The sequence below is a fragment of the Hippichthys cyanospilos genome, chromosome 17 (assembly GCF_059441005.1).
Source record: "Hippichthys cyanospilos isolate Australia breed blue-spotted pipefish chromosome 17, RoL_Hcya_1.0, whole genome shotgun sequence".
In the NCBI taxonomy this organism is placed as follows: domain Eukaryota; kingdom Metazoa; phylum Chordata; class Actinopteri; order Syngnathiformes; family Syngnathidae; genus Hippichthys; species Hippichthys cyanospilos.
This window is the reverse complement of record NC_142385.1, coordinates 16,809,166-16,830,120: the sequence shown is the minus strand read 5'-3', so window position 1 is coordinate 16,830,120 and position 20,955 is coordinate 16,809,166. Positions and strand designations below refer to the sequence as shown.

The window sequence follows — 20,955 nt, the reverse complement described above, 5'->3', positions numbered from 1 at the left end:
CCGTTGAAGATCCTGTTCAAAACATTCGACTGTCGCTTTTAACACGTCTTGAAAACGGAACATGTTATTGTCCTGCCATTTTGGCGCATCAGCAACGAGACGGTTTTCTTCTTTTATTTATTTCTCATGATCATGGCCAAAACCAGGCTGGGCAAAGGAGAGGGGCAGAGCAAAGCACATCAAATCAAACAAGGAAAGAAAGCAAAGTCTCTCGCGGACGCACGGCGAGCAAAGGCGGCGCGTCCTTTCCATTCTTTTTCAACCGGGACGAGACCGGAAAGCAGAGTTTGGACAATTGTTCCGCGGTCGACTCGGGCGGGCCGGTCCCCTCCGCCCCGGCGATCGGACCCGAGCCAAGGCAGAGGAAACCCCCCCACCCGATGCCGAGTTGAATGTTTTGAACGGTGCCAGGCGGCCCGCGCTCAAATTGACGCCGGAAAACTCGTCCGACCAAATCTAAAAACGCACACAAAATACCCGGAGCCGTCCAAATAGCAAAGACGTCACGAAAGAAGGCGTCTTTCGCTGCGACCTACTCAAGTCGGCGTGAGTGTACACTGGAGGCAAATGGACGTATTGCACGAAGGAGACCAGACAGACTTTCCCCGCGTCAAACGTCCGAAAGCAAAAAGAGGCAGAGCGGCGCCTTGAAAAAAATCGAAGACGCCGGCGGACGCGAGCCTCGTCGCTAACGCGGGGGCGCCGGACAAAAACAACGTCGCGTATTCCAGGGGGGTCCCGCTCCGGATCCGTCTCCGCTCGGCACGAGAAGACGGTCAAAAGACACAAAGCGGACATCGGAAGGCGGCGGGCGCGCGCTCACCGAAGGCGGGGCCGAGCCCGCCCGTCGGCCCCCGAAGGGCCCCAAAGGGCCAATGGCACTTTGGGACGTTGGGAGCATCCCGTCAACGTGGCGCCTAGGCCGCCTCTATTTCTGTCTCGCTTTTGTCGTTCCCTTCTAACGACCATGTCCGTATGGATTTTTGGGGGGGGTTTAGTCGCGGCCGATTCGAGGGGTCGGAGCCGCAAGCGAGCGGAGCCGGCGGCCGAGGCCTCACGGGTGGCCGTGCCGGGCCTGGTACTCGGCCAGGATGTTCTTGGCGCGGCCCAGCTCTTTGCGCAGCTCGCCCACTTCCCGCCTGAGCGCCAGGTTCTCCTTCTCCAGGAAGCCGGCCCGGATGGCGATCTGGTTCTCCTTGAGGCGGCGGGCGTCGCGCGAGCGCTTGGCCGCCATGTTGTTCTTCCTGCGCCGGGCCCAGTATTTGTCGTCCTGCTCAAAAGCGAGAGGTCGGGTCGGGGCGGGGCGGGGATTCGATCCCGAGCCCTCGGCGCCAAATTACCTTCAGGTCTTCGGGGATGAACACCTTGCGGGCCTTCTTGATCATGGGCTGAGGCTTCAGCTCCTCGGCCGAGAACCTGCGCTTGCGCGGGTCGAACATCTCCCGGCCCGGCACGCTGGACAGCGCCAGGTCGGCCGGGTCCGGCTCGTAGCCCACCGGAACCCGGAGGGAGTCCGGGTCGACGGGACTCGGGGTGTTTCTGAAGCCGGGGGGCCCTGGGGGACCGCGACCAGACCGTCCCACTCGGGAATCCCGGATGTGCAAACGCGAGCCGGTGGCGCGCCAAGCTAGGCTCGGGCTGCGGGTACCTGGCCCGTCGGGGTTCCTCGGCGGGCGAGCGGGCGCCGCGCCGCGGTGCGCCGAGGTGGAGGCGTGGCCGGCCAGCTCCGCGACGGGGGGCGGCGGCATCCCCTCGGGCCGGCGGGCGGGGCCGGAGGGGATGCCGTTCTCCGACAGGAACTCCTCCAGGTCCATGTACTCCAGCTGGAAGCTGTCGCCGTCGTAGGGCAGCGTCTTGTCCCACAGCGTGGGCCCCAGGAAGGCCGACTGCGGGGCGCCGCACTCCTCGTCCAGCTTCTTCTCCTCGTCCGCCGCTGCCCCGTCCCGCAAATGCAAGTCAGTCTATGGCCCCGGTCAGGCGCCGCTCTTCGTCTTTCTACCGAGCCCATCGCCGCCGCAACTTTCTTCCTCGACTCGTCTCAAAAGCGGGCGCGGCCGGCGCCGAACCGCGCTGCGCTGCCCCCGGGAGGCCTCGACGCGCGGCGTGTTCCATTGGGGTTTTTCGTCCCCCCTACAGTGTAACGTGTAGGGCCTACACGTTACTTTCGGAACTGGAATAAAGACTACATCTTCCGTGAACCGATCGCTGACTTTTTCCGAACGGCCCGCCGTTTCGAACGGCGCGCTTTCAGACAAGAGGCGAAGGCGGGCACAGCAGAGACAACCGGCATTCGATTTCTCATTTTTCTCAATTTCACGTGATATTTCAAGAGGAGTTCTTATATTGAAATTCCGTTGATCAAACCGGCATCCCACTACAAATCCAAATAACCGTGATGATTTCGAATGTTCCCAATCACTAACTCCTATTTTGTCGGTACAAGTAACGCTTTGCTTTCAGGTCGATTTACACAATGTTCAAAGACCTTTTATACAACAGGAAAACGGACGACCTCGAGCGCTGGTAAAAGTTTGAGGACTATTTCTGCAGCAGGCGTCGGATTGATTTTGAACGGCTTGTTTGCTGGCAGATCGGATGCAGGACAGCCAGTCGGGTACCGTACGGCGCGCGTGACGCTTTGACGACTCGTGCCGCATTTCGGACATTGGCGAACGCGTCTCGCACTTGGGACCGAACGCGTCTCGCACTTGGGACCGAACGCGTCTCGCACTTGGGACCGAACGCGTCTCGCACTTGGGACCGAACGCGTCTCGCACTTGGGACCGAACGCGTCTCGCTCGGGTCCTAAGCAAGGACAGCCAGAAGAAAAATAAGAGCGACGAGTGACGACGTTGCGTAATGCGCGCGCGCGCTCATTTCTCGGGCCAATTAAGAGGAGAGTTGCAAATTGTCGCCGCTTGAAGTGCCGGCCGCAAAGTTGCGCCTCGGCCGGACGGACAAGAGGACGACGACGCGGCTCAACTTTTCGCCGGTTGGCTCGACTTGCGAGCGCCAATCGCGTGCTCTCCGCGAAATACGAGAAATACGTGCTCTCGATACGAAATACGAGCGGCGATCAAAGGAGAGCGCTTACCGTCATGGTGCCTGGCGGGGAGCTTGAAGGGCTTCTCCAGCAGCGACTTGAGGACTCCGTGCGCGGCGGCTGCGGCGGCTGAGGCGGCGGGCGCGAAGGGCGCGTTCGAGGCCCCCGCCAGCACTCGGGACATCTTGTCCATCCCGGAGGTCCGCGAAAGGCGACGGGAAGCCGGCGCCGGAAAGGAAGGCTCGCGACGACGAACGGACGCGGCCGCTCCGACTCCCGAAGAACTATTCGCTCCTTGTCGCCGGGGAGGGAGGGGGGGCGGTGACGTCAGGCCCGAGCCAAGCCGCGCCACGCCCCTCCCCCGTCACTCGCCGACAAGTGCGCAAGTCGCACGCTCAAACTCACTCAACTTGACGCCGAAAAGAAAAACTCCCAAAGTTCTTTTCAACGCTTTTGTTTCTTTGCGGCGAGGCGTCTCAACTCCGCACGAGCGCTTTTCATTTGGATCGAACGCTTTGCAAGCGTCGGGCCGCTTCGACGGCTTGATCAAATGCGAATAGTTACGATAAAACGATTGCCATGTTGCAAGACATTTTCATCGGCAACTTTCCGTAAACCGTTTCGACGGCGATAGTGAATTGCGCCTGCGCGGTCGGTAACACCGGCGGCTGTCGGTCGACGTTTGCTTTGACGTTCTTCTTATTTTTGGCATGCAAGCGTCCTTGATTTATTTATTTTTGCTTTTGTTTTCGCGCGCCCTTTAACTCTGCGCGCACAAAGCTCAAAGGTCACAATCGCGTATTTTGAAATTGACGTTTGCCTTTGTCACCGCGCGCGCGCTCGCACCGACGCGCGCACACGCCCACAGAGGAACGCCGGGTCACGAGTGGGCCGGCCTGACCTACTTTTAACCAATCGGAGGCCGGAGCCAATCCGGCAGTCGCCCCCCTGCCGCCCTCCCCTCCTGTCACGTTGAACCTCATGTGCGCCACACGCAGAGCTAAACAAAAAGGCGGGAGGGGCGGGGCGGGGCGGGGCGAGTCGAGTCCAGTCGAGTCGAGTCGAGGCGAGCCGAACCGTGCAGCGCAGCGCAGCGCGCACTGACAAGGGAAGGAGGCAGAGAGCCCGGAAGCGACCAAAGGAGTCCACAGCGTTGGCAACAGCCCAAATCTCGCCCATGCAAATACCGACGTGAAATTTGGACCGACGAAGGCAGGTCGCCCTCCAGCCCGCCTTTTCCGTTCGCTCCGCGCCACGATGGCGGCAACTTGCGACAAAAGGACAATTCTGAGCATAGGTGGGTTAAAATTCAAAATGGACGCAAATGAAACCAACATGTAACAAAACGTGACTAAGACTAAAAGGAGTCCATTTGGCAATATAAACTAACTTACACACTCGGACGAAACAAGGAAAAAATGCAAGCAAAACGACCAAAACAACCCCAACAAAAACATCAAAAAAGAATCAACTGAAAAGTCAAGAAATAAATAGCGCACGCAAGCAAAAAGCATCGAGAAAGTCGCTTCCAAGAAAACATCCTCGCGCGCAATTAGTTTCCATGGCAACAAGAAGCGCCCCCCCCTTCCTACGTTCGGTTGTCCCGTCCGCGGCTTCCGGGTACGCGGCGACGGCCGAGGGCGAGCTCCGGGAGGCGGTCCGCAACACATCAAAGAAGGAAAGGCGGCGGCAAAGAAGCCGGCGGACCGAGAACAACCCAAAAAAAAAAGGGGCGCACAAATACGGCACGTACCGGACGAAGCGCTCGACGCTCGAGGTCAAGCGAGCGGGCCCTCGCGTCGACGACGCTCTCGACTGAATAGGGTGGGCCTCAGGGATCCTGACCGGAACCCTCGACGCTTTCCCCTACGGTCTCTGCTCGCCGAAGGCAAGAAACAAAAAGAGAAAGCCAAATCCTCAAAAGAGAGGGCCGCGCCGCAAGATTTCACCAAACCGCGCGGTGACAAACACCGTTGATCCGCAGGTAAACAAGAGAAAAAGTCAGCATGTCATTCTTCTCGCCGCCGGCCGGCCGTTCGTGTCACGTCGATCGCCATTAAGCCGAAATGGTTCTGCCCCGATTTGCTCAATGTCGACGTGCGCCGACAGACAAAAACATCAAAGAGAAAAGACGAGCGCAAAATGACACCTTTGAAATCGTTTGCCGCAAAAGGAAAAAAAGTCAAAGGCGTCGGTGGGAAAAGACGAGACAAAGCTTTATTGAGCGGGTCGGACTTGACGACGACAAGCGAGGCTCAGGTCGGGCCTTCCGCGCCATTTTTCTTATTTCCAAACAAATGTGCGCGTGAGGCGAGCGGCTTTGGGTCGCCTAGCAACAGACGACGTGTTGAAAAGCGGGAGGCGGTCTCCTGCATCCGCATGACCTACTTCCTTCCTTTCTTTTCCTGACATGCGCCCGTCACCGTCCTCCTCCTCGTCCTCCTCGTCTTCGTTTGCTCTCAGCTTACAAGTGAGCACTCTTGACAACCGCCGTCATCAAGCGCACAAAGCTCGGGTGCCCGGGCCGGGCCGGGCCGGGCCGGGCCGGGACCCGAGCTTTGAGCGAAGCCACAAAGGAGGTCGCAAAGGAGGTCACAAAGGAGGCCTTGCGCGCCGGCTTCGCAATTTCTAGTATTTCTTTGAACGATTGAGCGGTGCGAAAAAGGCCTTTTGGGCGGGGCGTAAACCAAGTGACATTAGGAGCGGAGCGGTTCTTGAAACGGGACATGGCAGGCTGACGCCACTTGCCTATTTTTAGCACTGGGCCCTGGTCCCGCCTGCGCTCCCTTGCCTTCTGAAGCTTTCCTATTTTCCCCGGGCGGGAGCCTTGTTCGGGGGACGCCGTCGCGTACGTGCGCGCTTTCTTTTTCGCTCCCGAAGCCCTTTGAGACGGCGCCCATCCGGGACGAAACCAATAAGCCGGCGCCGACGGCAACCGGCGTATACCCTATCAAACGGGGTGGACGGAGATCGTGTTTACGCTCCGCAAAAATACTTTTATCCGCGTGCGGCCGACATCCCCTAGCGGGTTAGGGTCGGGGTCGGGAGCGGCGCGACGTCCGCCGAACGGGAGCGCGTCAATTGGGACCTGCGGATTGTTGATGTCCTACGAGATGGCCGCGGCGCTCCGCATCGCGGAAGCTTCTTGCCAAGACGGAGCGCGTGCAGCTTGGAAGCACGCCTGAAGACGGCGAAGGACGCGGCCCAGCTGATCCGCGCAACGCCGGCGGCCGTCCGCTAGGGGGCGCACGCGGGCGGAGCTTCAGGAAGAAGAGGGAGGGAGGCGGCCATCAGTCACGCCCGGCGTTGGGCAAGTTACTTCAAAAGTGGAACGCGTTATTCGTTAATGTCATTCCAAAGTCATGGGTTGCGCGATAATGTCGCTGGATTTGAAACGGGAGCCGCCACTCTCCTATTGCCACGTACCTGCAAGTAGACCTTACGCTCATTACGCATCTGGTGGAATGACCTTCGACTAAAGAAAACCATCCCCGAATAAATATAGTTGCGCCGCCGAACTAGTATATGATGCCAAGACGGCTGGAAATAAAAATGCACAAATAAAGTTCTCTGCATACCAACAACATACCAGCGTTATCTCAAGGCGACCGACTGCATTCATGTTGTCAACTGCTTCAATTAATATTGCGCATTTGAAGGGCTTAGGAGCGTTTTTTTTTTTTTTTTAATGGGCGGGAGGGGGGGCTATGCTTTGTCACGCGTCGAAACGCGCGCGACTGTCATTTGTACCGAAAACATTACACTACCGCGTTACGGCAAACAGTCATGCTTTACGGTCATCGCAATACTTTTGTAATGTGCCCAACGCTGGTCACGCCGCTCCAACTTGACCAAGGGGAAAGGGGGGGGGGAAAGGGGGCGGGCGCTACGGTGGCCTTTTCTCCACCGAGGGGGGTCCGTACTTGCCGGTATTCAAAAGGTCGCGGCCGAAGCGGCAACTTACCGTGGGCTCGCGGCGCCTTCCCGACACCGGCGCCCAGCTCGTGCGCTTCCTCGGCCGGCGCCGCCGCCGTCCGCGGGCTCTCCTCCAGGAGCGGCGAGGGGCCGCCCGCAGAGACGTCCGCGCGACTGCACGTGACAACCACAACAGGCGCCGCAAATTCATTTGCTGACGGCCAAGCGAGCCGAAAGCCGGGCTTCCTTACGGAGCGCGACGCTTCGCTTTGGAAAAACCGGGCCGCGGCCTGCGACGGCGCAAAAACAGGTGAGGGCAAAGCGCCGCGCGGAGCCGCCGCGGTTACGAAAAAGGATAGGTCCCCCCCCCCCCGCGCCGACCGACTGACCCCGTTGACGGCGGGGACTTACACAAGAAGCATGTCGGAGGAAAATCAATGGCGCCGGCTCGCCACAAAGAGCCCGGGCCCGCGGGGGCCAAAGAAGGAAGCGCATCGGCGCTGGCTGGCAAAAAGGCGGCAGCGTGACCGCGGCGAACTCTTTCAGTGCCGGCGTTACCCCAAAAGAAAAAGAATCTCCTTTTGTGAAAACGTGGACAAAAATGCAAAAAAGGTAGCAGTCCGCGCATGCGTAGAAGTACATTGCAGCGCTCGATCGGCAGAGTATTGAGGGGGGCGGCGGCCGGCGGCGTCATCTAACCGTTCCAAAAAGCCAGAGGTAAGGAGGATCCCGGTCGGGCGCGAAAGAGTTAAGGAAGCCGCGCGTCTCCGGGATGGGGGGCGAGGGACTCGGGCCGTACCTGAAGGTTCGGGCGGGCCCCGGTCCTCGGAGCAGGAACTCTCGGACGTCCTGAAGGGAGGAGAAGCCGGGTGGGCGGGACGGAACGGTCCGGGTCGCCGGCTCCGTTCTGACCTGGGCGAAAGCCAGCAGTTTTGCGGCGGCCGTCTCCAAAGTTGGCTCGGCGGCCCGGCTCTTCCTCAGCTGACGTTCCAGCGCGGCCGCTTTCTTCTCCAGCCGCTCGTCGTCCTCCTGCCGCGGGAAGAGGGCCTTTGCGAGCGCCGCGACTTGAGTTTGGCGCCGGATTGTTTTGGGGCGGGGGTGGCCGCCTCAAATCTGGCAAAAGAGACCTGAGGAAACGTCCACCCCGCGCTACTATTGACGATGAGAATTCACGGGCGGCGACTAAAAACGGCGCGCTTGACTCTTTGAGGAGGGGCAAAAGGTCTTCCCATGCGGTAGGCAGACCCGGCGCCCGATTGAGCTTATCCTTTCGCAGTTGTGCATCCGCGCTGTCATTTTGTAGCGAGGAAGGACGGCGTGGCTTGAATTGAAAGCGGTCACCGTTGGCGACATCGCGCCCGCCGTGTAAGAACGCGGTCATTTAGGCCTCGGACGAGTTTGTCCGTCGAACTCGCGAGCGCGGATCACGTGCCGCCCGACGTTAATTCTTATCGTCGGCAAGTTATACGGCGCCGCCTTTTGACGCCTCTCGCTGGTTTTCCGCTAATTATTTATTTCCTTTGCGCCGATAGCGACCCATCTGCATCGATTTGACGTTTCCTATAGAAACGAATTGCATTTGTAATTCAGCAACGACGGATTGAATCCACGTCATTCGTGTCAAGCGCGCGCATGAGCGAGACACTGAACAGGAAGCGCCAAAGGCAACGACGTCCTGTTCGCGTCCCGCAGTTAACCGTAGGCTTTACTTGGGAAATAAAGCGCCCCGCCCCCGTAAGCACGAAAGACAAAGGAAACATCTGGCACGCGCGTCGGTTGGCGTGCGTTTGTTCTCTTACGGCTCGCCCCGTCGGCGGCAGCTTTTTTATCACGCTACCTCGCGGTCCGGAGGACCGAGGGGCTTTCGGGCCCTTTCGCCCTTGAGCTCGGCGATCTCGGCCTCCAGCAGGCGGACCGCCTCCTCGTAGTCCGTCTCCATCCCGCGGGCTCGCTTGCGGGCCTCCTCGGCCCGCCGGGCCCGCGCCCCCAGCGCCCGCGCCTCCTCCGCCGCCGCTCGGGCTTCCTGCCGGCCGGGGGAAAAAGTTGCCCGGGCGGGGCCGGTGACGCCTTGGTTTACCATCGCCACACGTCGTTCGCCGGCCTTTCGCTCGCGTTTGCGATTCATGACAACCAACCCGCTTCCCGTATTCCATAAAAGAGTCGAAATCCCGCGCACGGTACTGTAACTATCAAACGAAAATGTTTAATGTTCATCGACGGCCGAAAAAAAGGAAACCCGCCGTCTGCGAATGATACAAGAAAAAGGAGTAAAAAGGATGCTCTGTGTTTTTTATAAGGCGCGCTTTCAATGAATAAATAAATAAGGCGCACATAAATAAGGCGAAGTTAGGGTAGCGGCCGCCCTCGCGTTTCGCATCCGCTAGATGGATCTGCGTCAAAGGGAACGGCAGCAAAACCATCCAATAAGTCAGGCGAACTATTCGACGATCAGAAATGAAGAATACGGATTTGTGGGAAATACTACCTGAAGAATGGGGAAAAAGTACCTCGTTAGGATTCAATTCTTTTTTTAATCAAATTGCAACCGCAAACTTTCAAATACATAGTTTTGTCGATTTAAAAATAGAGTCGGGATTCGTTTGATAAAATGATGCTTTCTTTTACAAAAACTGTCCGTTTTTGCTCCTCGTGCCCATATAAATTGCTTCGAAGTTGGAGCGTAGCAGAAAATACTGTGGCCGGACTTTTTCCATGTACGGCTTTGGTCACGTTGCAAATCATTTCCGAAAAAAAAATTCTACCCCCCGCACGCCCGCACTGTGTGAACACAAGAGGGAAGATGACACTTGGGAAGTAGGTTACAAGTACTGTCATTACAGGTTATGTAAGACACACACACACACACACACACACACCTGACACACTTCCACCAGGAAGACGCTGTGCAACAGGACAACACAAAAACAAACACACCCACTTGCGCACCCGGGCACCCACACACACAAATAAGCACTTACACACACTAATAAATGACCCCCCCAAACATCCAAGCGCGTGCGCACAAGCCATTGGGGGGCCACGGCGGCTGCTTATCGCTAGGCCTCGTTTGCGTTTATGTCAACTTTTCAACCGGCGGGGGGAGCTTAAAAGACACCTTGGCCTATTTCTGACAGGAAGTGTGCGCACGCTACCGGTTGAGCAACCGACGGAGCGCAGCGGCAGAAGGCGTCCGGGTGGGGGGGGGGGGGCGCACGCCGCCCTTCGTCATGTCGTCGGAGCTTGAGTTTGCGTCTTTTTCAGGCCTTCTTTTGGAAGATCGGCGATTATTCCAAGAGAAGGTTTGCTTCATCCGGCCCTTTTGCCGATTAGCACTGCCGCCGAGTCGAAAGAAATATCCAGCGCGGAGCGGGCGGGCGGCGGCTTTCTTCAACTTTCCAAAGATTTATCAGCCGAGGCGTGAAAATAAGCCTTGAAGGCGAAACGTATGCGCGGGTGAATTGATGGCTTCGCACGAGGATCGCAACAAACAAACGCAAAGACGGAAAAGCTTCCCGCTTTGTGGATTTTTCCCTTCCCTTCCCGCTGTTTTGTTTTCTTACAAAGGCTGCGCGCTCCCACGCCAGCCAGGACCACGTTGGCCGCTATAAAAAAAAGCCGAAGAGCGGAGGTGAGCCCACATACACCTGAGCAGCTATTTTAAACAGCAGGGACGCTCTCCCACGCGCCGCCGCCAGTCAACTGAACGCAATGCGGCAGCATACCCGCTCGCAGCATCGTAGCGTAGCACGGGACGTGACGCAAAAAGTCACTCTGCGCTTTAGCCGCTACCGGAGCCTCTGCGTCGCCCCCGACATGCGAAAAGGGTTTTTAAGAAGGCCTTTCATTGACCAGTGCGCATAAAAACAAATATTGACGATTGACAAGGGTCAAAGAGCCTTTCTTCCAATTTGCTTTCAAGGAGGACTATGGAAAACACAATTGAAAGCCTGAGATTTCCAGGATTTGTTTTTGAATTTCGTTTGGAAGGAAGGAGGCCATGCCGCGCTGTCCAACCTGCCTGACTCTGTCCAGCTCTTCCTCCGCGCGCCGCCGAATCCTGCCGGACTCCGTCAGCTGAGCCTGAAGATGAGACGGGAAGTCGGCCCGCGCGGACCTCCGGCGCCATCGACGGAGCGAAAATGAAAGGGGCGCCGAACGGGGCTTCCACCTGCAGCCTCTCGATCTCCCGCAGAGCCTCCGCGTTCTCCTTCCTCAGTTGATCCATCTCGTCATTGGACATCGCCTGCCACACGCATAGGGAGAAACTTGACGTCGTCGCGGCAACGCGATCGCTGTCGAGCGCGCGGCCAAAAGTTTGAAAACGCCTTCGCGCGCACCCTTTCTTTAGGTTCCAAAGCTTAACAGGCCGCCGTTTGCCCGGGCGGGCCTGTCGTCAAATCCAAAGTTTATTCCATCCGACGAGGCCCAGAATATTCATCGCCGCTTGTCCGTTTCCAATACGTGAGTATTTTTGATATGGCAACTTTCCAAATATACGTGTACGACCCCGAAGGCATTTTCCAAATCCAAAGTTGTTTTCTGTCAAGAGACCCCTACTCCAAGTGGAGTACGGCACGTCTCCGCGCTCGCCGTTTGGTGTCTTACCCGGCGGCGGGAGGGCATATTGGGCGGGTCCTCGCGCGCCGCCCCCGAGTCCGGCCGAGCCGACGGCTCCCCGGCGGCGCTCTCCGGCTCTGCCCGAGAAGACAAAGGCACGACGCCATCAAGCTCCGTCGCCGCCCGCCCGCCCGCCCGCCGGAAAGTCTTTCTCGCTTCCCGCGTACTGACAGAATAGCCGGATGGAGCGCGCCCGCTACGACCTCTCGCACCCGCGTGACTCGGGCACGTCACCGGCGCTAATTGAAATACTTTTCGTTCCTGCTCCGCCGAGGAAACCGCGGCGGCGCTACTTGTCGTACGGGTCAAACTCCCGCCGCGGTCGCCACGCTTTCCAGCGAAAGGCAAGACGCGTTTTGCCGGAGCCCAACAGAGGAGCGCGCTTTTGAAAAAGCTTGGGAAAAAGCCATTTTCCCAAGAAGGTTTCGACCGTTTTCGTGGAAATCTACACCAACGGCACCCGTGTACACACGTCGGCGCTTTTTGAAAATATTGCGACGACGGCGCGAACCGCGCCTGTCCGAAATGAAAATATTGCAACGACGGCGCGAAATGAGGCGCGGGGACGGACTGTTGTGAAAGGACGTCCTCCGGTGTCCACTTTCATCACGACGCCTCAAATCAGACAGGCGCCGTCGCACAGAAAACCGCGAGTGTGAAAAACGATCACCTTTTCCACTTTGAGACGACCGCCGTCCGCAAAGGAGAAAGACTGATGAAGTTAGCGGGCGAGTGAGATTTTTAGCTAACTTACTGAGCACTCACGGGAGGAAACGAGGCCGCAAACACCAACGGGTCGCCTGATCGCGACGGGAGGATTCGTACCCTGATCGGCCGACGAAGGGACGCGTCCGCGGGCTGGACTGGCTCCGGGCCGCGCGGCGGGCGCGGCGCGCGGCATGGCCCGCGGGCCGTCCGTTGAGACCTGGGGATGAAGGCCTCATTCAACCTCTACAATTTTTACGCTGGACGCCGCTGGCGTCATAACAATATAATTGGGGGGGAGACTAAAATAGAAAAGGAATGCCGTATCTCCCTTTGACCATGGTCTGGTGTCTCCCCCCTTTCACAAAGCCGTATTTCGCCCGTCGGCGAGCGCGTCCCGCACCTGGCAGGCGTCGACCCCGGGGCCGGAGGAGGCGCGGCGGCGGATGAAGGCCACTTCCACGGTGGGGTCCGGTCTGCGGTTCGGACCACAAGCAAAACGTCAAAGGCGGACTTGCGCTTCGTCGTTCCTCGCGCTTTTCTTTTGAAAAGGAAACCAGAAGTTGCTGTTGCGAAAGCGCTCAACCGACAGACTAAGAAGGTCGGTCCGAGTTGTGAGCAAGGCTTCAAAAAGTCTTTGCCAAATGCGCATGCAACGCACGCGTGCAGTTTAGGAGACTTATTTTGGTTTCGCCCTAAGAAAAAAAGACATCGGAGGTCATTTTAAGAGCGCCGTTTTCACATGTTAGAAACGCAGAATTCTTCATACCGTTCCAATATAGTCCCCGGGACAACATTTTGAGCCCGGGCCATAATTACATCGTGAGCAATCCGAAAACGATACGAGCGCGCTTGCTAAAGCACTTCGGGGTTTAGCGCGCGGCCAAACCTGAGCTCGGTGCGCGACAGGACGGCCCGGACCTCCTCGTTCGTCACGCCGATGAGCGATTCCTTGTTGATGGACACCAGCTGGTCCCCGACCCGCAGCCTGCCGTCCTTCGGAACCAAAAACCAAACGCGGCAAATCGCCGCAAACGTCAATTGCGGTAGGCGAGCGTTATGCTCATGTGTCATGAATGGGGTTTTGGCGAAAACGAAAAATGAATAAAACGTGGCTGGGACGTCGCTCGAGTTTGTAACTGAACGCAAGTCGAAATATTTGGTTAGTTTCTCGCACGGGCACGCAGGTTGAAATTAGCGTTGCTCTAAATCGCTTCGGTTGAAATTAGCGTTGCTCTAAATCGCTTCGGTTGAAATTAGCGTTGCTCTAAATCGCTTCGGCGCAGCTATCAACAAGCGTCGCGGAAATAAAAGCATAAAGAAGCAAAGCTCGAATGTCTCCGTACCTTCCGGCAGTCCCCTCCCGCCGCCATGTCCTGGACGAAGACCATGGGGCCCTCGGCGCGGTCCGTGCCGCCCTTGACCAGCAGGCCCAGGCCGCCGCTCTTGGCGATGCAGATCAACCGGATGGCGCTGTCGCTGGGGGAGGAAAGCAAAGAAGGAAGACCCTTTGCCGTCCGATGGCATTTTTCACATTCCGCGTCGGTGGCCTTCTCAGACCAGGCGGGATGTTCGAAACAAAACTCCATAGTCGCTTCTGTTGCCTTCTATGTCGTCTTCATTTGCCGTCGGCAAATGAATTTACGTGGCATCTCCGGGCGTACCTAAAGGGGGACGCGGCTCGGCCGTAGACCGAGATGCCCTCTTTGGGGCCGAGCGTCCGGGGGCTCTCGCGCGCGGACGAAGAGGCGGCGTCCGGCGGCTTCCCTGCGCAGACGCGAAATCTTCTCTGAAACGCAGCGCTGGCGGGCCAGGTTTCCGCTCGGGTTTCACCTGCAGACCGCCGAGTCGGCGAGAGCCCACCGGACGTCGCCGAGAGCCGATCGGACGTCGCCGAGGGCCGACCGGACGTCGCCGAGAGCCGATCGGACGTCGCCGAGGGGCCGGAGCCGTACTTCTCCATCAGCGCCGAAAACTCCCGCCTGGAGACCGCAACATCGAATGAATAGATCGCCGAAGGTAGCCGTTAGGTATGTGGAGCTGGTGCGTCATCCTGCTCGCCCCCGAGGTTAGTATTAGCACTCGCGTCTCATTTGCACGCCATCTTTTGAGGCCGCGAGGAACATCGGCGAGCACGCTTCTTCGACGTGGACTTTTTTACATTTTTTTACATGTCCTGTTCTGATTTCGGGGCGTGATGCTTCCGCTCGCAGGTTGCTAATTGTGAAGAGTGGGCGGGTGGTTGAAAATGGGCCGCGGGCTAGGTCACGTTGACGCGGTCACCCCCGTTGCGTCAGGCCAGGTTTGCGCTGACGAGGAGCCGGCGCGATGCGGAAAAGGAGCCGGGGCAACAGAGTGTCGGGTCGCGTCACCTCAGCTGACAAGCCGCCCCCCCCAAAAACAAACGCGGACCGACACCCGGGCTTAAACTGACACGACTGCCGGCACGTCACTTGTTGTCAGGGGGAGTCAGCGCGTCCGGCTTTTGGGACTTACGTACCGGGCTCGGTCTAGCGTAGCCTCTGACGCCACCGTCCAATCGCAACTATGCACAAAGCGCGCCGCGCACACCGCCCGAGCGCTTCGTGATCAAGGTTTATTCGAAAGAAAAAGGGAAACATCCTCCACCGGGCATACAGACTATCCAATGCATCCGATAGCGTGCGGGTTGCTACAGAGGTGTTTTCCTCTTACCGACCGATCAGAAGATGTCAAAATGTGCCTTTGAACTTTGGCTGGATAACAAAACTAACGCAAAAAAAAAAGCCGTATCCGCAAATATTCAGCATTTCTTTTAATGATCAAGTACTTGAAAAGCCAGCAACTGAGCCGGGCGGCACACATCGGTGCCAATGAGCTACGACAAAGTGACGTGAGGAGCCAGCGGCGTTTTGGGCCATCGGCGGGCTGTTGTACAACATGACTGCCACGGCCCCGGCCGCGTTCGATTCACGCGGAGGCTAAAAAATGATGGGGGAAAGTCAAACGCGAGCCGGTGAACGCGGCGGACTCTCGGAGGGCCGCCGGAGGCGGGCGGGCTTACCTGGAGTCGTCGTCCCTGGCGACCAGGAGAGACATGTGATCGGACAGCGAGGCGGTCCTCAAGATCTCCGCCGCCCTGCGAGGAAACACCGCGCGCCCCTCCAGCAAACCGTCCCCAGGGTACCGCTCGGAAAGATCGGGCCAAAGGCAATCGCGGCGTCGCCAAATCCAAATGGAAGCGCGATCGCGTCAAATCGCTCCCGAGTCAAATGGCATCGAAAGGAGATCACGATGGCGGCGGGAGACGGCAAATTATACGCGCCGGCGCTAGTGAAAAAGCCATAAACCTGTCGTTGGTGACGCCCCTCAGGCTGATGTTGTTCACGTCCACGATCAGGTCACCCGACTTGAGCCGACCTGCGGGAAGGAACGTGCGCAAAGGACGTCAACTCCGGCCCAAAACGCTAGTCCGAAGCATACGAATTGTACACGTTTGCGCAAATGAAGGACGGAAAAGAACAGATCGCCAGAGAGACTGCGGATAGTGAGCGTCCAATCGGCGACTTTGACGTCCATTGAAATGCATGGCAAGGGAAAAAACCTTTTCTTTTTTTCCCTGCAGACGTCTTCAAATTGAAACATTGAAAAGGATTTGAACATCAATCTTTTTTTTAATTTGCGACTCATGGGAGTCCCCTACGGGCGGAGCGGCGGCGGACCAAAATGAAAGCGCGGCGTACCGTCAGCGGCAGCCAGTCCGCCGGCGATGACCCTCTTGACAAAGATGCCAAAGTCTTCTCCCGTCATTTCTCGGTAGCCGCCGACGATTTTCACACCTGCGCACATATGCTGGCAAACGTCGACGGGGCCTGAAGAATTCATGGAGCGAAGCGTGCCGGGAAGACCCACCCAGTCCTGGCTTGCAGTGGCGGAACTCCAGCCGGCGGACGGCTCGGCCCGTGCCGCGCGGGCCCATCGCGGTGCTGGACGGGCGCAAAAAACACATCGGGTCACTCGGCGGCCCCCGCCCGCCCCAAAAAACAAAAGCGACATAGCCACGGCACATCCCGTCGTACTCTCGCCCCGACGACCGACCTGGGCCGCTTGGCGGCTTTGGGAAAAATAGTCAACGGGGGCTTTAAAGCTCGACTTTAGCCGGTTAACCGTTTAAGAAGGGGCCGCGCGCGCCGGGCGGACGTTAACGCCTCGCAACGAGGACGGCGCCGCTCGCCGCTTAAAGCCATCGCTCGGTTCCTATAATCCGCCGGATCACCTGCCGCCGGTCATCAGCGTCAAAGCAAGCGCTCGCAAGAGGCGCAACCAAGCGGAGCCACGTCCGCGCATTCGCACGAGGGAGCCCCGGCCCCGTTTGGAACCGGGCTCGGACCTCGGGATTTTCTTTCGGAAAAACAAGAAAGGCTTTGTACGGGTACGGGGGCCGAAAGAAACGCGCGGCAGTTTAATCGGCTTATTGAGGAATGGGAGCTCATGTCTTTCGAGACAGCGGTCCCACGCGAGCTGCGTTTACATTTTTTTCCTGCGATGAAGGCTCGTCACTTTCTGGCGAGCGTTTCGCCATTCCGACTTGACGAGGCTTGGCGCGAAACGTGGCCAAAATTGCCTATGAGGCGATTCCCCCGCAAAATTTGGAGAGTTGAAAAAAATGTTGCCGTTTGAAGCAAAGGCATCCGTACGCCAATGTGCACAGGAAGCGTATTTGTTGTCAAGATTCTCTTAAAGGGCTAGCGCGTGACAGCGGCCGCGTGTAGACGCGCCAGCCCGCCAACGCAGGCGGCAGCAGCGGGAAGAAGAAGAAAAGCGCCTTACCTCCTCCGAGGAAAGAAGGGCGCAGGGGACCGAACCGACGGCGGGACGCCGGGAGCGAGCTTACCAGTAGAGCGGCGACGGTCCATCGGAGCGCCGGGCTTCCTGCGGGAGAAACGGCAGGGCGCCGCGTCAGCCAATCACACGTGCGCACTGGCGCACGCACGCACGCGGCGCCGTCGCGGACGCCGCCTGTCTCCAGGGAACACCATGGTCCCACGGGGCCGCGGCGCGCGCGCGGGACACAAATCCACCTCGACGGGCGCGCACGCGCGCTCGCACCTACTGTACGCGCACTAATCCCCGCCCATACCTGTCCGGCCACACGCGCGGCCGGACTCAGGAAGCCTCTTCTCAAGTTTATGACAGCTGCGGAAAGACGGCGAGACGCGAGGGCAGAGGACGGATGGCGACGGGCCCGCTGATTCCACCGCTTCCAAATGACAGTTTTGCTTTGGAAAAGGCTCAATCAAAATGTTTCAAGCCTTCACCTTTCGACACCACCCGGAACGCCGTGATCAAAATACTGTGGTCGTTTGACTTGAAAGTGCGCATTACGTGTTGCAGCCGGGTGAGTTTTAGGAAAACTCGCTTTCTTTTCCGTCGTTTGTGGCGCCACTTTTTGAGCTTGAATGCGTCTTTTCCCCTCAAAGCTTCTATGCGCGTTTTCGGGAGGGGGGGGGGGGGGGGGGGGGGGCTTCCCCACGTCGAAAGAAAGCGCTTTTTGGCGACGTACCTTAAAAAGCAGAAGCGGCAAGTTTCCCGCCTCTCGTAACCACAAAGAGGCTTCAGGACGTCAGAGTACGGCCGCGGAGCCGAGGACCGCTGCCCGCCGGTCGGCATCCAGCTGGAGGGCGCCATCCTGCCGCCCGCGCCGACGCTGGACGTGGAGCTGGGCCTGTTGGGCAACACGGCGGCGCTGCGGATCTTCTGCTGCCGCGTCAAGTCCCCGAACGCCAACGCCGTCTTCCTGGTCAACCCGGTGGCGGCCGACTTCCCGGCGCTGGTCAGCCCGCCGCTTGGCATCCACGCCCTGCCGCGCGGCCACTGGGTGTTCGGCGACGCCGTCTGCCGCCTCAACCTCTTCCTCGTGTTCTCCGACCGCACCGCCAGCATGGCGCTCATGGCGGTCACAGCCTTCTACCGATACGCCAAGGTCAGAAACGCCCGCGCGCTGGTATTAGGCAGGAGGCGTCAAGACAGTCTTGACGCCTCCTGCCTAATACGGCACATCGCGGGGGCCGAGTCTGGAAGGGGGCTCCTCCCGCCTGCGGTCCCTTCCGAAGGTTTCTTATTTTCCCCAATTGGGCTTTTTGAGTTTTTCCTTCCCCCTCGAGGAGCTTTGTCCAGGGGATGCTGTTGCGTATTATGACGAAAAGAAGTCTCTGTATGACGCGAAGCCCTTTGAGACTTGGCTGATTCGGGGCTAAACAAACCAACTTGATTTGATGTTGTACTATTTGGATACTAATAAAAAAGAACTACACATTGGAAATTGTTGTTTTGAAGCACGGGTGTCAAACACAAGGCCCGAGGGCCAGAACCAGCCCGCCACACCATTTTATGTTGCCCGCCAAATGCTGATTTGACTTGCGATACAAAACTTGTAAATTGTCTTTTCAACATTGCGTGCCCTTCTCCAGTTCCGTCTTCAGGAAGGAGCTTCTGGCCGTGGCGCCCGCCGGACTGCGCCACTCGAGGGCTCGGGCCGCCGACGAGGGCGCGTCCGCCTCCGGGTCCACGGGCCAGGTGGCGCTAGAGAGCGTGAATACGGCAGGTGACGCTTTGTGAGGGGGGAGGCTTTCCACACTTTGAAACCTTCGCTTGGTGGCAGTTGCCGATTCAATTCAAACCTCTGTTATTCTCTTTGTCTAGTTCACTGACTGCGTTGTGTGTTTGAAGATTGGTACGCGAGTGCTTTTTGGTTCATAAAACTAGCTATGATGAACAAGGTTGTGAAAATAATCATTTCGCTCGACTTTACGAAAGATTCTTTTGCATTCGGATCAAATTTGTATTCGTTCTTTGAATATACGGATAAAATGAAAAAACAATGGTGGAAAAGTATCAAGTAGTCTTCAAATGCTGCGCTCATGTCAACATGGCACCAAAATGAAGAAATCCCAGCTAGAGACTACCCGTGTGAGGCCACCTCTTCCCCACCGCGTAGCCCCGTCCCCGAAATGGCGTGCTAGCCCTTTTCTTGACAAGGGCCAAACAAAATGAGTGTCGAGCAATCCAAAATTTGCCCGTAAGGTGCCTTTGCAGTTGAAACGGTGAAAGCGGCGATATTTTGGGGCGAGCGGGAAAGAACATTTTGTCAGCAAATACTGAGCGGGAACCCGATTTAAAATCAAGCAGCACCCCCCGGTGCACAAATCGTAAAAGTGCACCGGCACGACTGCTTTAGTCTGTATCGGCTTCGTGGGAGAAAGAAAGAAATAGCGAAATGCGTCGAGTGCAAAATAATAAAATAAACACCTCGTGCTGCGTTGACGACCCCTCGCGTCTCTCCAAGTTGGCGTTGCTTCGTTGGGCGGCCTGACAAACCGGCGTCGTCGCAAACACAGACTGTTTCGCGTTTGGACGAGACCAGAATGTTTTGCTTTTCCAGGAATTTGGGGTCCAGCAATATGACCTTTATTCACTCAACTCATTTGAAAGGCAACGTGACCGCGTTCCTTTGGAATCTGAAACGCCCCCAACAGGCACTTCCGTGTTTGAAGTCTTCGTCCCGCGAGAATTGCTTTGCAATTAACGCAGCGGACCTCTAAATTTCGTCAATTACATTGTTAACTTTAGTTTTTAAATGAAAGAAAATAGACTAGTCCCTTTACCCTGAATGTTTGAACAAACTGAGGGGGGGCTCAACTGAACGGTGAAATTTGAATTATTGGGTGCAACTGGTTCAAAGAGAAATAAGCATACGCGAGTGTGCCCGAGGAATAATTTGTTGGCTTTCAATGAGACTGCCGTGTGTTTGTGGTATATGATAGACATATTTTTGCCTGCCCGTTGGGTCAAGCAAAACAGCGAAGATGCTGAGAGTGGCTCATCACGGCACACCAGCCAGTAATCACGCGTTCAGGCAACCCGACGCAGAGGCAAATTGCAAAGAGGTGTCAGTTTTGGAGTGGACCTTCAGATGCAGATGAAATGAAACGTCCTCATCGCCATGACAACCTGACCAGGAAACAAACCAATCAACCCACCGCAAGTTTGAGAATTCAGTTTCCTCCTTCTTGGCAGACCACTTGAGCATCATGGCAACAGGGAGCTAAAAGCTCTCCAACATACTCATGCGCGTGACCAACAGTCTCGTAAAAGGACAGACTTCAAATCCGCTCGCGACACAGGAAGTCAAGATTTTAGGCGCGGTCCAGTTTCCTGGCAACGCTCGGATTTTACCGCCTAAGCGTCTGGCAAAACGTCGACGTCTTTGGCTTAGCGACGGCTGAAGGGCCAATTCAGGAGCGGCGGCGGCGCGCTCCGCAGCACGAGTGGGCCACTCGGAGTCTCTTCAGCAATCAGCGGCGCTATTAGCGCGCCGACAGCGCTCCGGGATGACGTTCATCCAGCATAGAGGCCGCTTGCTCGTCTGCTCAAACGAGTCCCGACTCTGCAGTCGCCCGACGCGTCGGCGCCAGGGTCTCTGCGCGGAGGGATTGAAGAATCGGTCCTTAAGGACGGCTTTACAAAAGACCAGAACTCACACCAGCCATTTAGGGATTGAGAATATACAATCCTCGCCGCAGTTTTAAAGCCCTTCCTTCAAACCGCTAGCGTTTGCCCGGCACAGAAATTGCAGATTTGAGATAGACCAATTGCACCAAGTTAATGGGTCACAAGTTTGTGGGCTCTTGCTAGAC

At 57.4% G+C, this 20,955-nt stretch overlaps 1 protein-coding gene and 1 long non-coding RNA gene across 18 annotated transcripts; one reads left to right on the top strand and one right to left on the bottom strand.

The window, feature by feature from the left end:
• Positions 1-100: 100 nt before the first annotated feature.
• LOC148410045 (uncharacterized) lies at positions 101-18,247 on the bottom strand. 17 transcript variants are annotated; one of them, XM_088438531.1, is made up of 22 exons: positions 17,823-18,247; positions 17,090-17,191; positions 16,172-16,245; positions 16,003-16,098; positions 15,610-15,679; positions 15,324-15,398; positions 13,945-14,262; positions 13,627-13,759; positions 13,170-13,276; positions 12,684-12,756; positions 12,341-12,500; positions 11,564-11,652; positions 11,127-11,201; positions 10,973-11,038; positions 8,796-8,981; positions 7,871-7,987; positions 7,758-7,807; positions 7,008-7,132; positions 3,095-3,337; positions 1,649-1,933; positions 1,341-1,555; positions 101-1,270 (listed from the first exon to the last, which is right to left on the bottom strand). In XM_088438531.1, the coding sequence occupies exons 1-22, from the start codon at positions 18,209-18,211 to the stop codon at positions 1,055-1,057; spliced, it is 3,264 nt and encodes a 1,087-aa protein (XP_088294657.1). In that variant the 5' UTR covers positions 18,212-18,247; the 3' UTR covers positions 101-1,054. The 17 variants fall into 17 exon arrangements, 15 of the variants coding, with proteins under 15 accessions (XP_088294657.1, XP_088294651.1, XP_088294644.1 ...); XM_088438525.1 differs by having other exon boundaries at positions 7,758-7,987; positions 13,945-14,047; positions 14,114-14,262; XR_015868332.1 differs by adding an exon at positions 7,370-7,497 and having other exon boundaries at positions 1,124-1,270; positions 13,170-13,286; positions 13,628-13,759; positions 16,003-16,245; positions 17,154-17,191.
• Positions 6,870-11,474, top strand: LOC148410046 (uncharacterized). Its single transcript, XR_015868333.1, has 2 exons — positions 6,870-7,268; positions 10,946-11,474. It is a non-coding gene; the product is annotated as an uncharacterized LOC148410046 (long non-coding RNA).
• Positions 18,248-20,955: the final 2,708 nt, after the last annotated feature.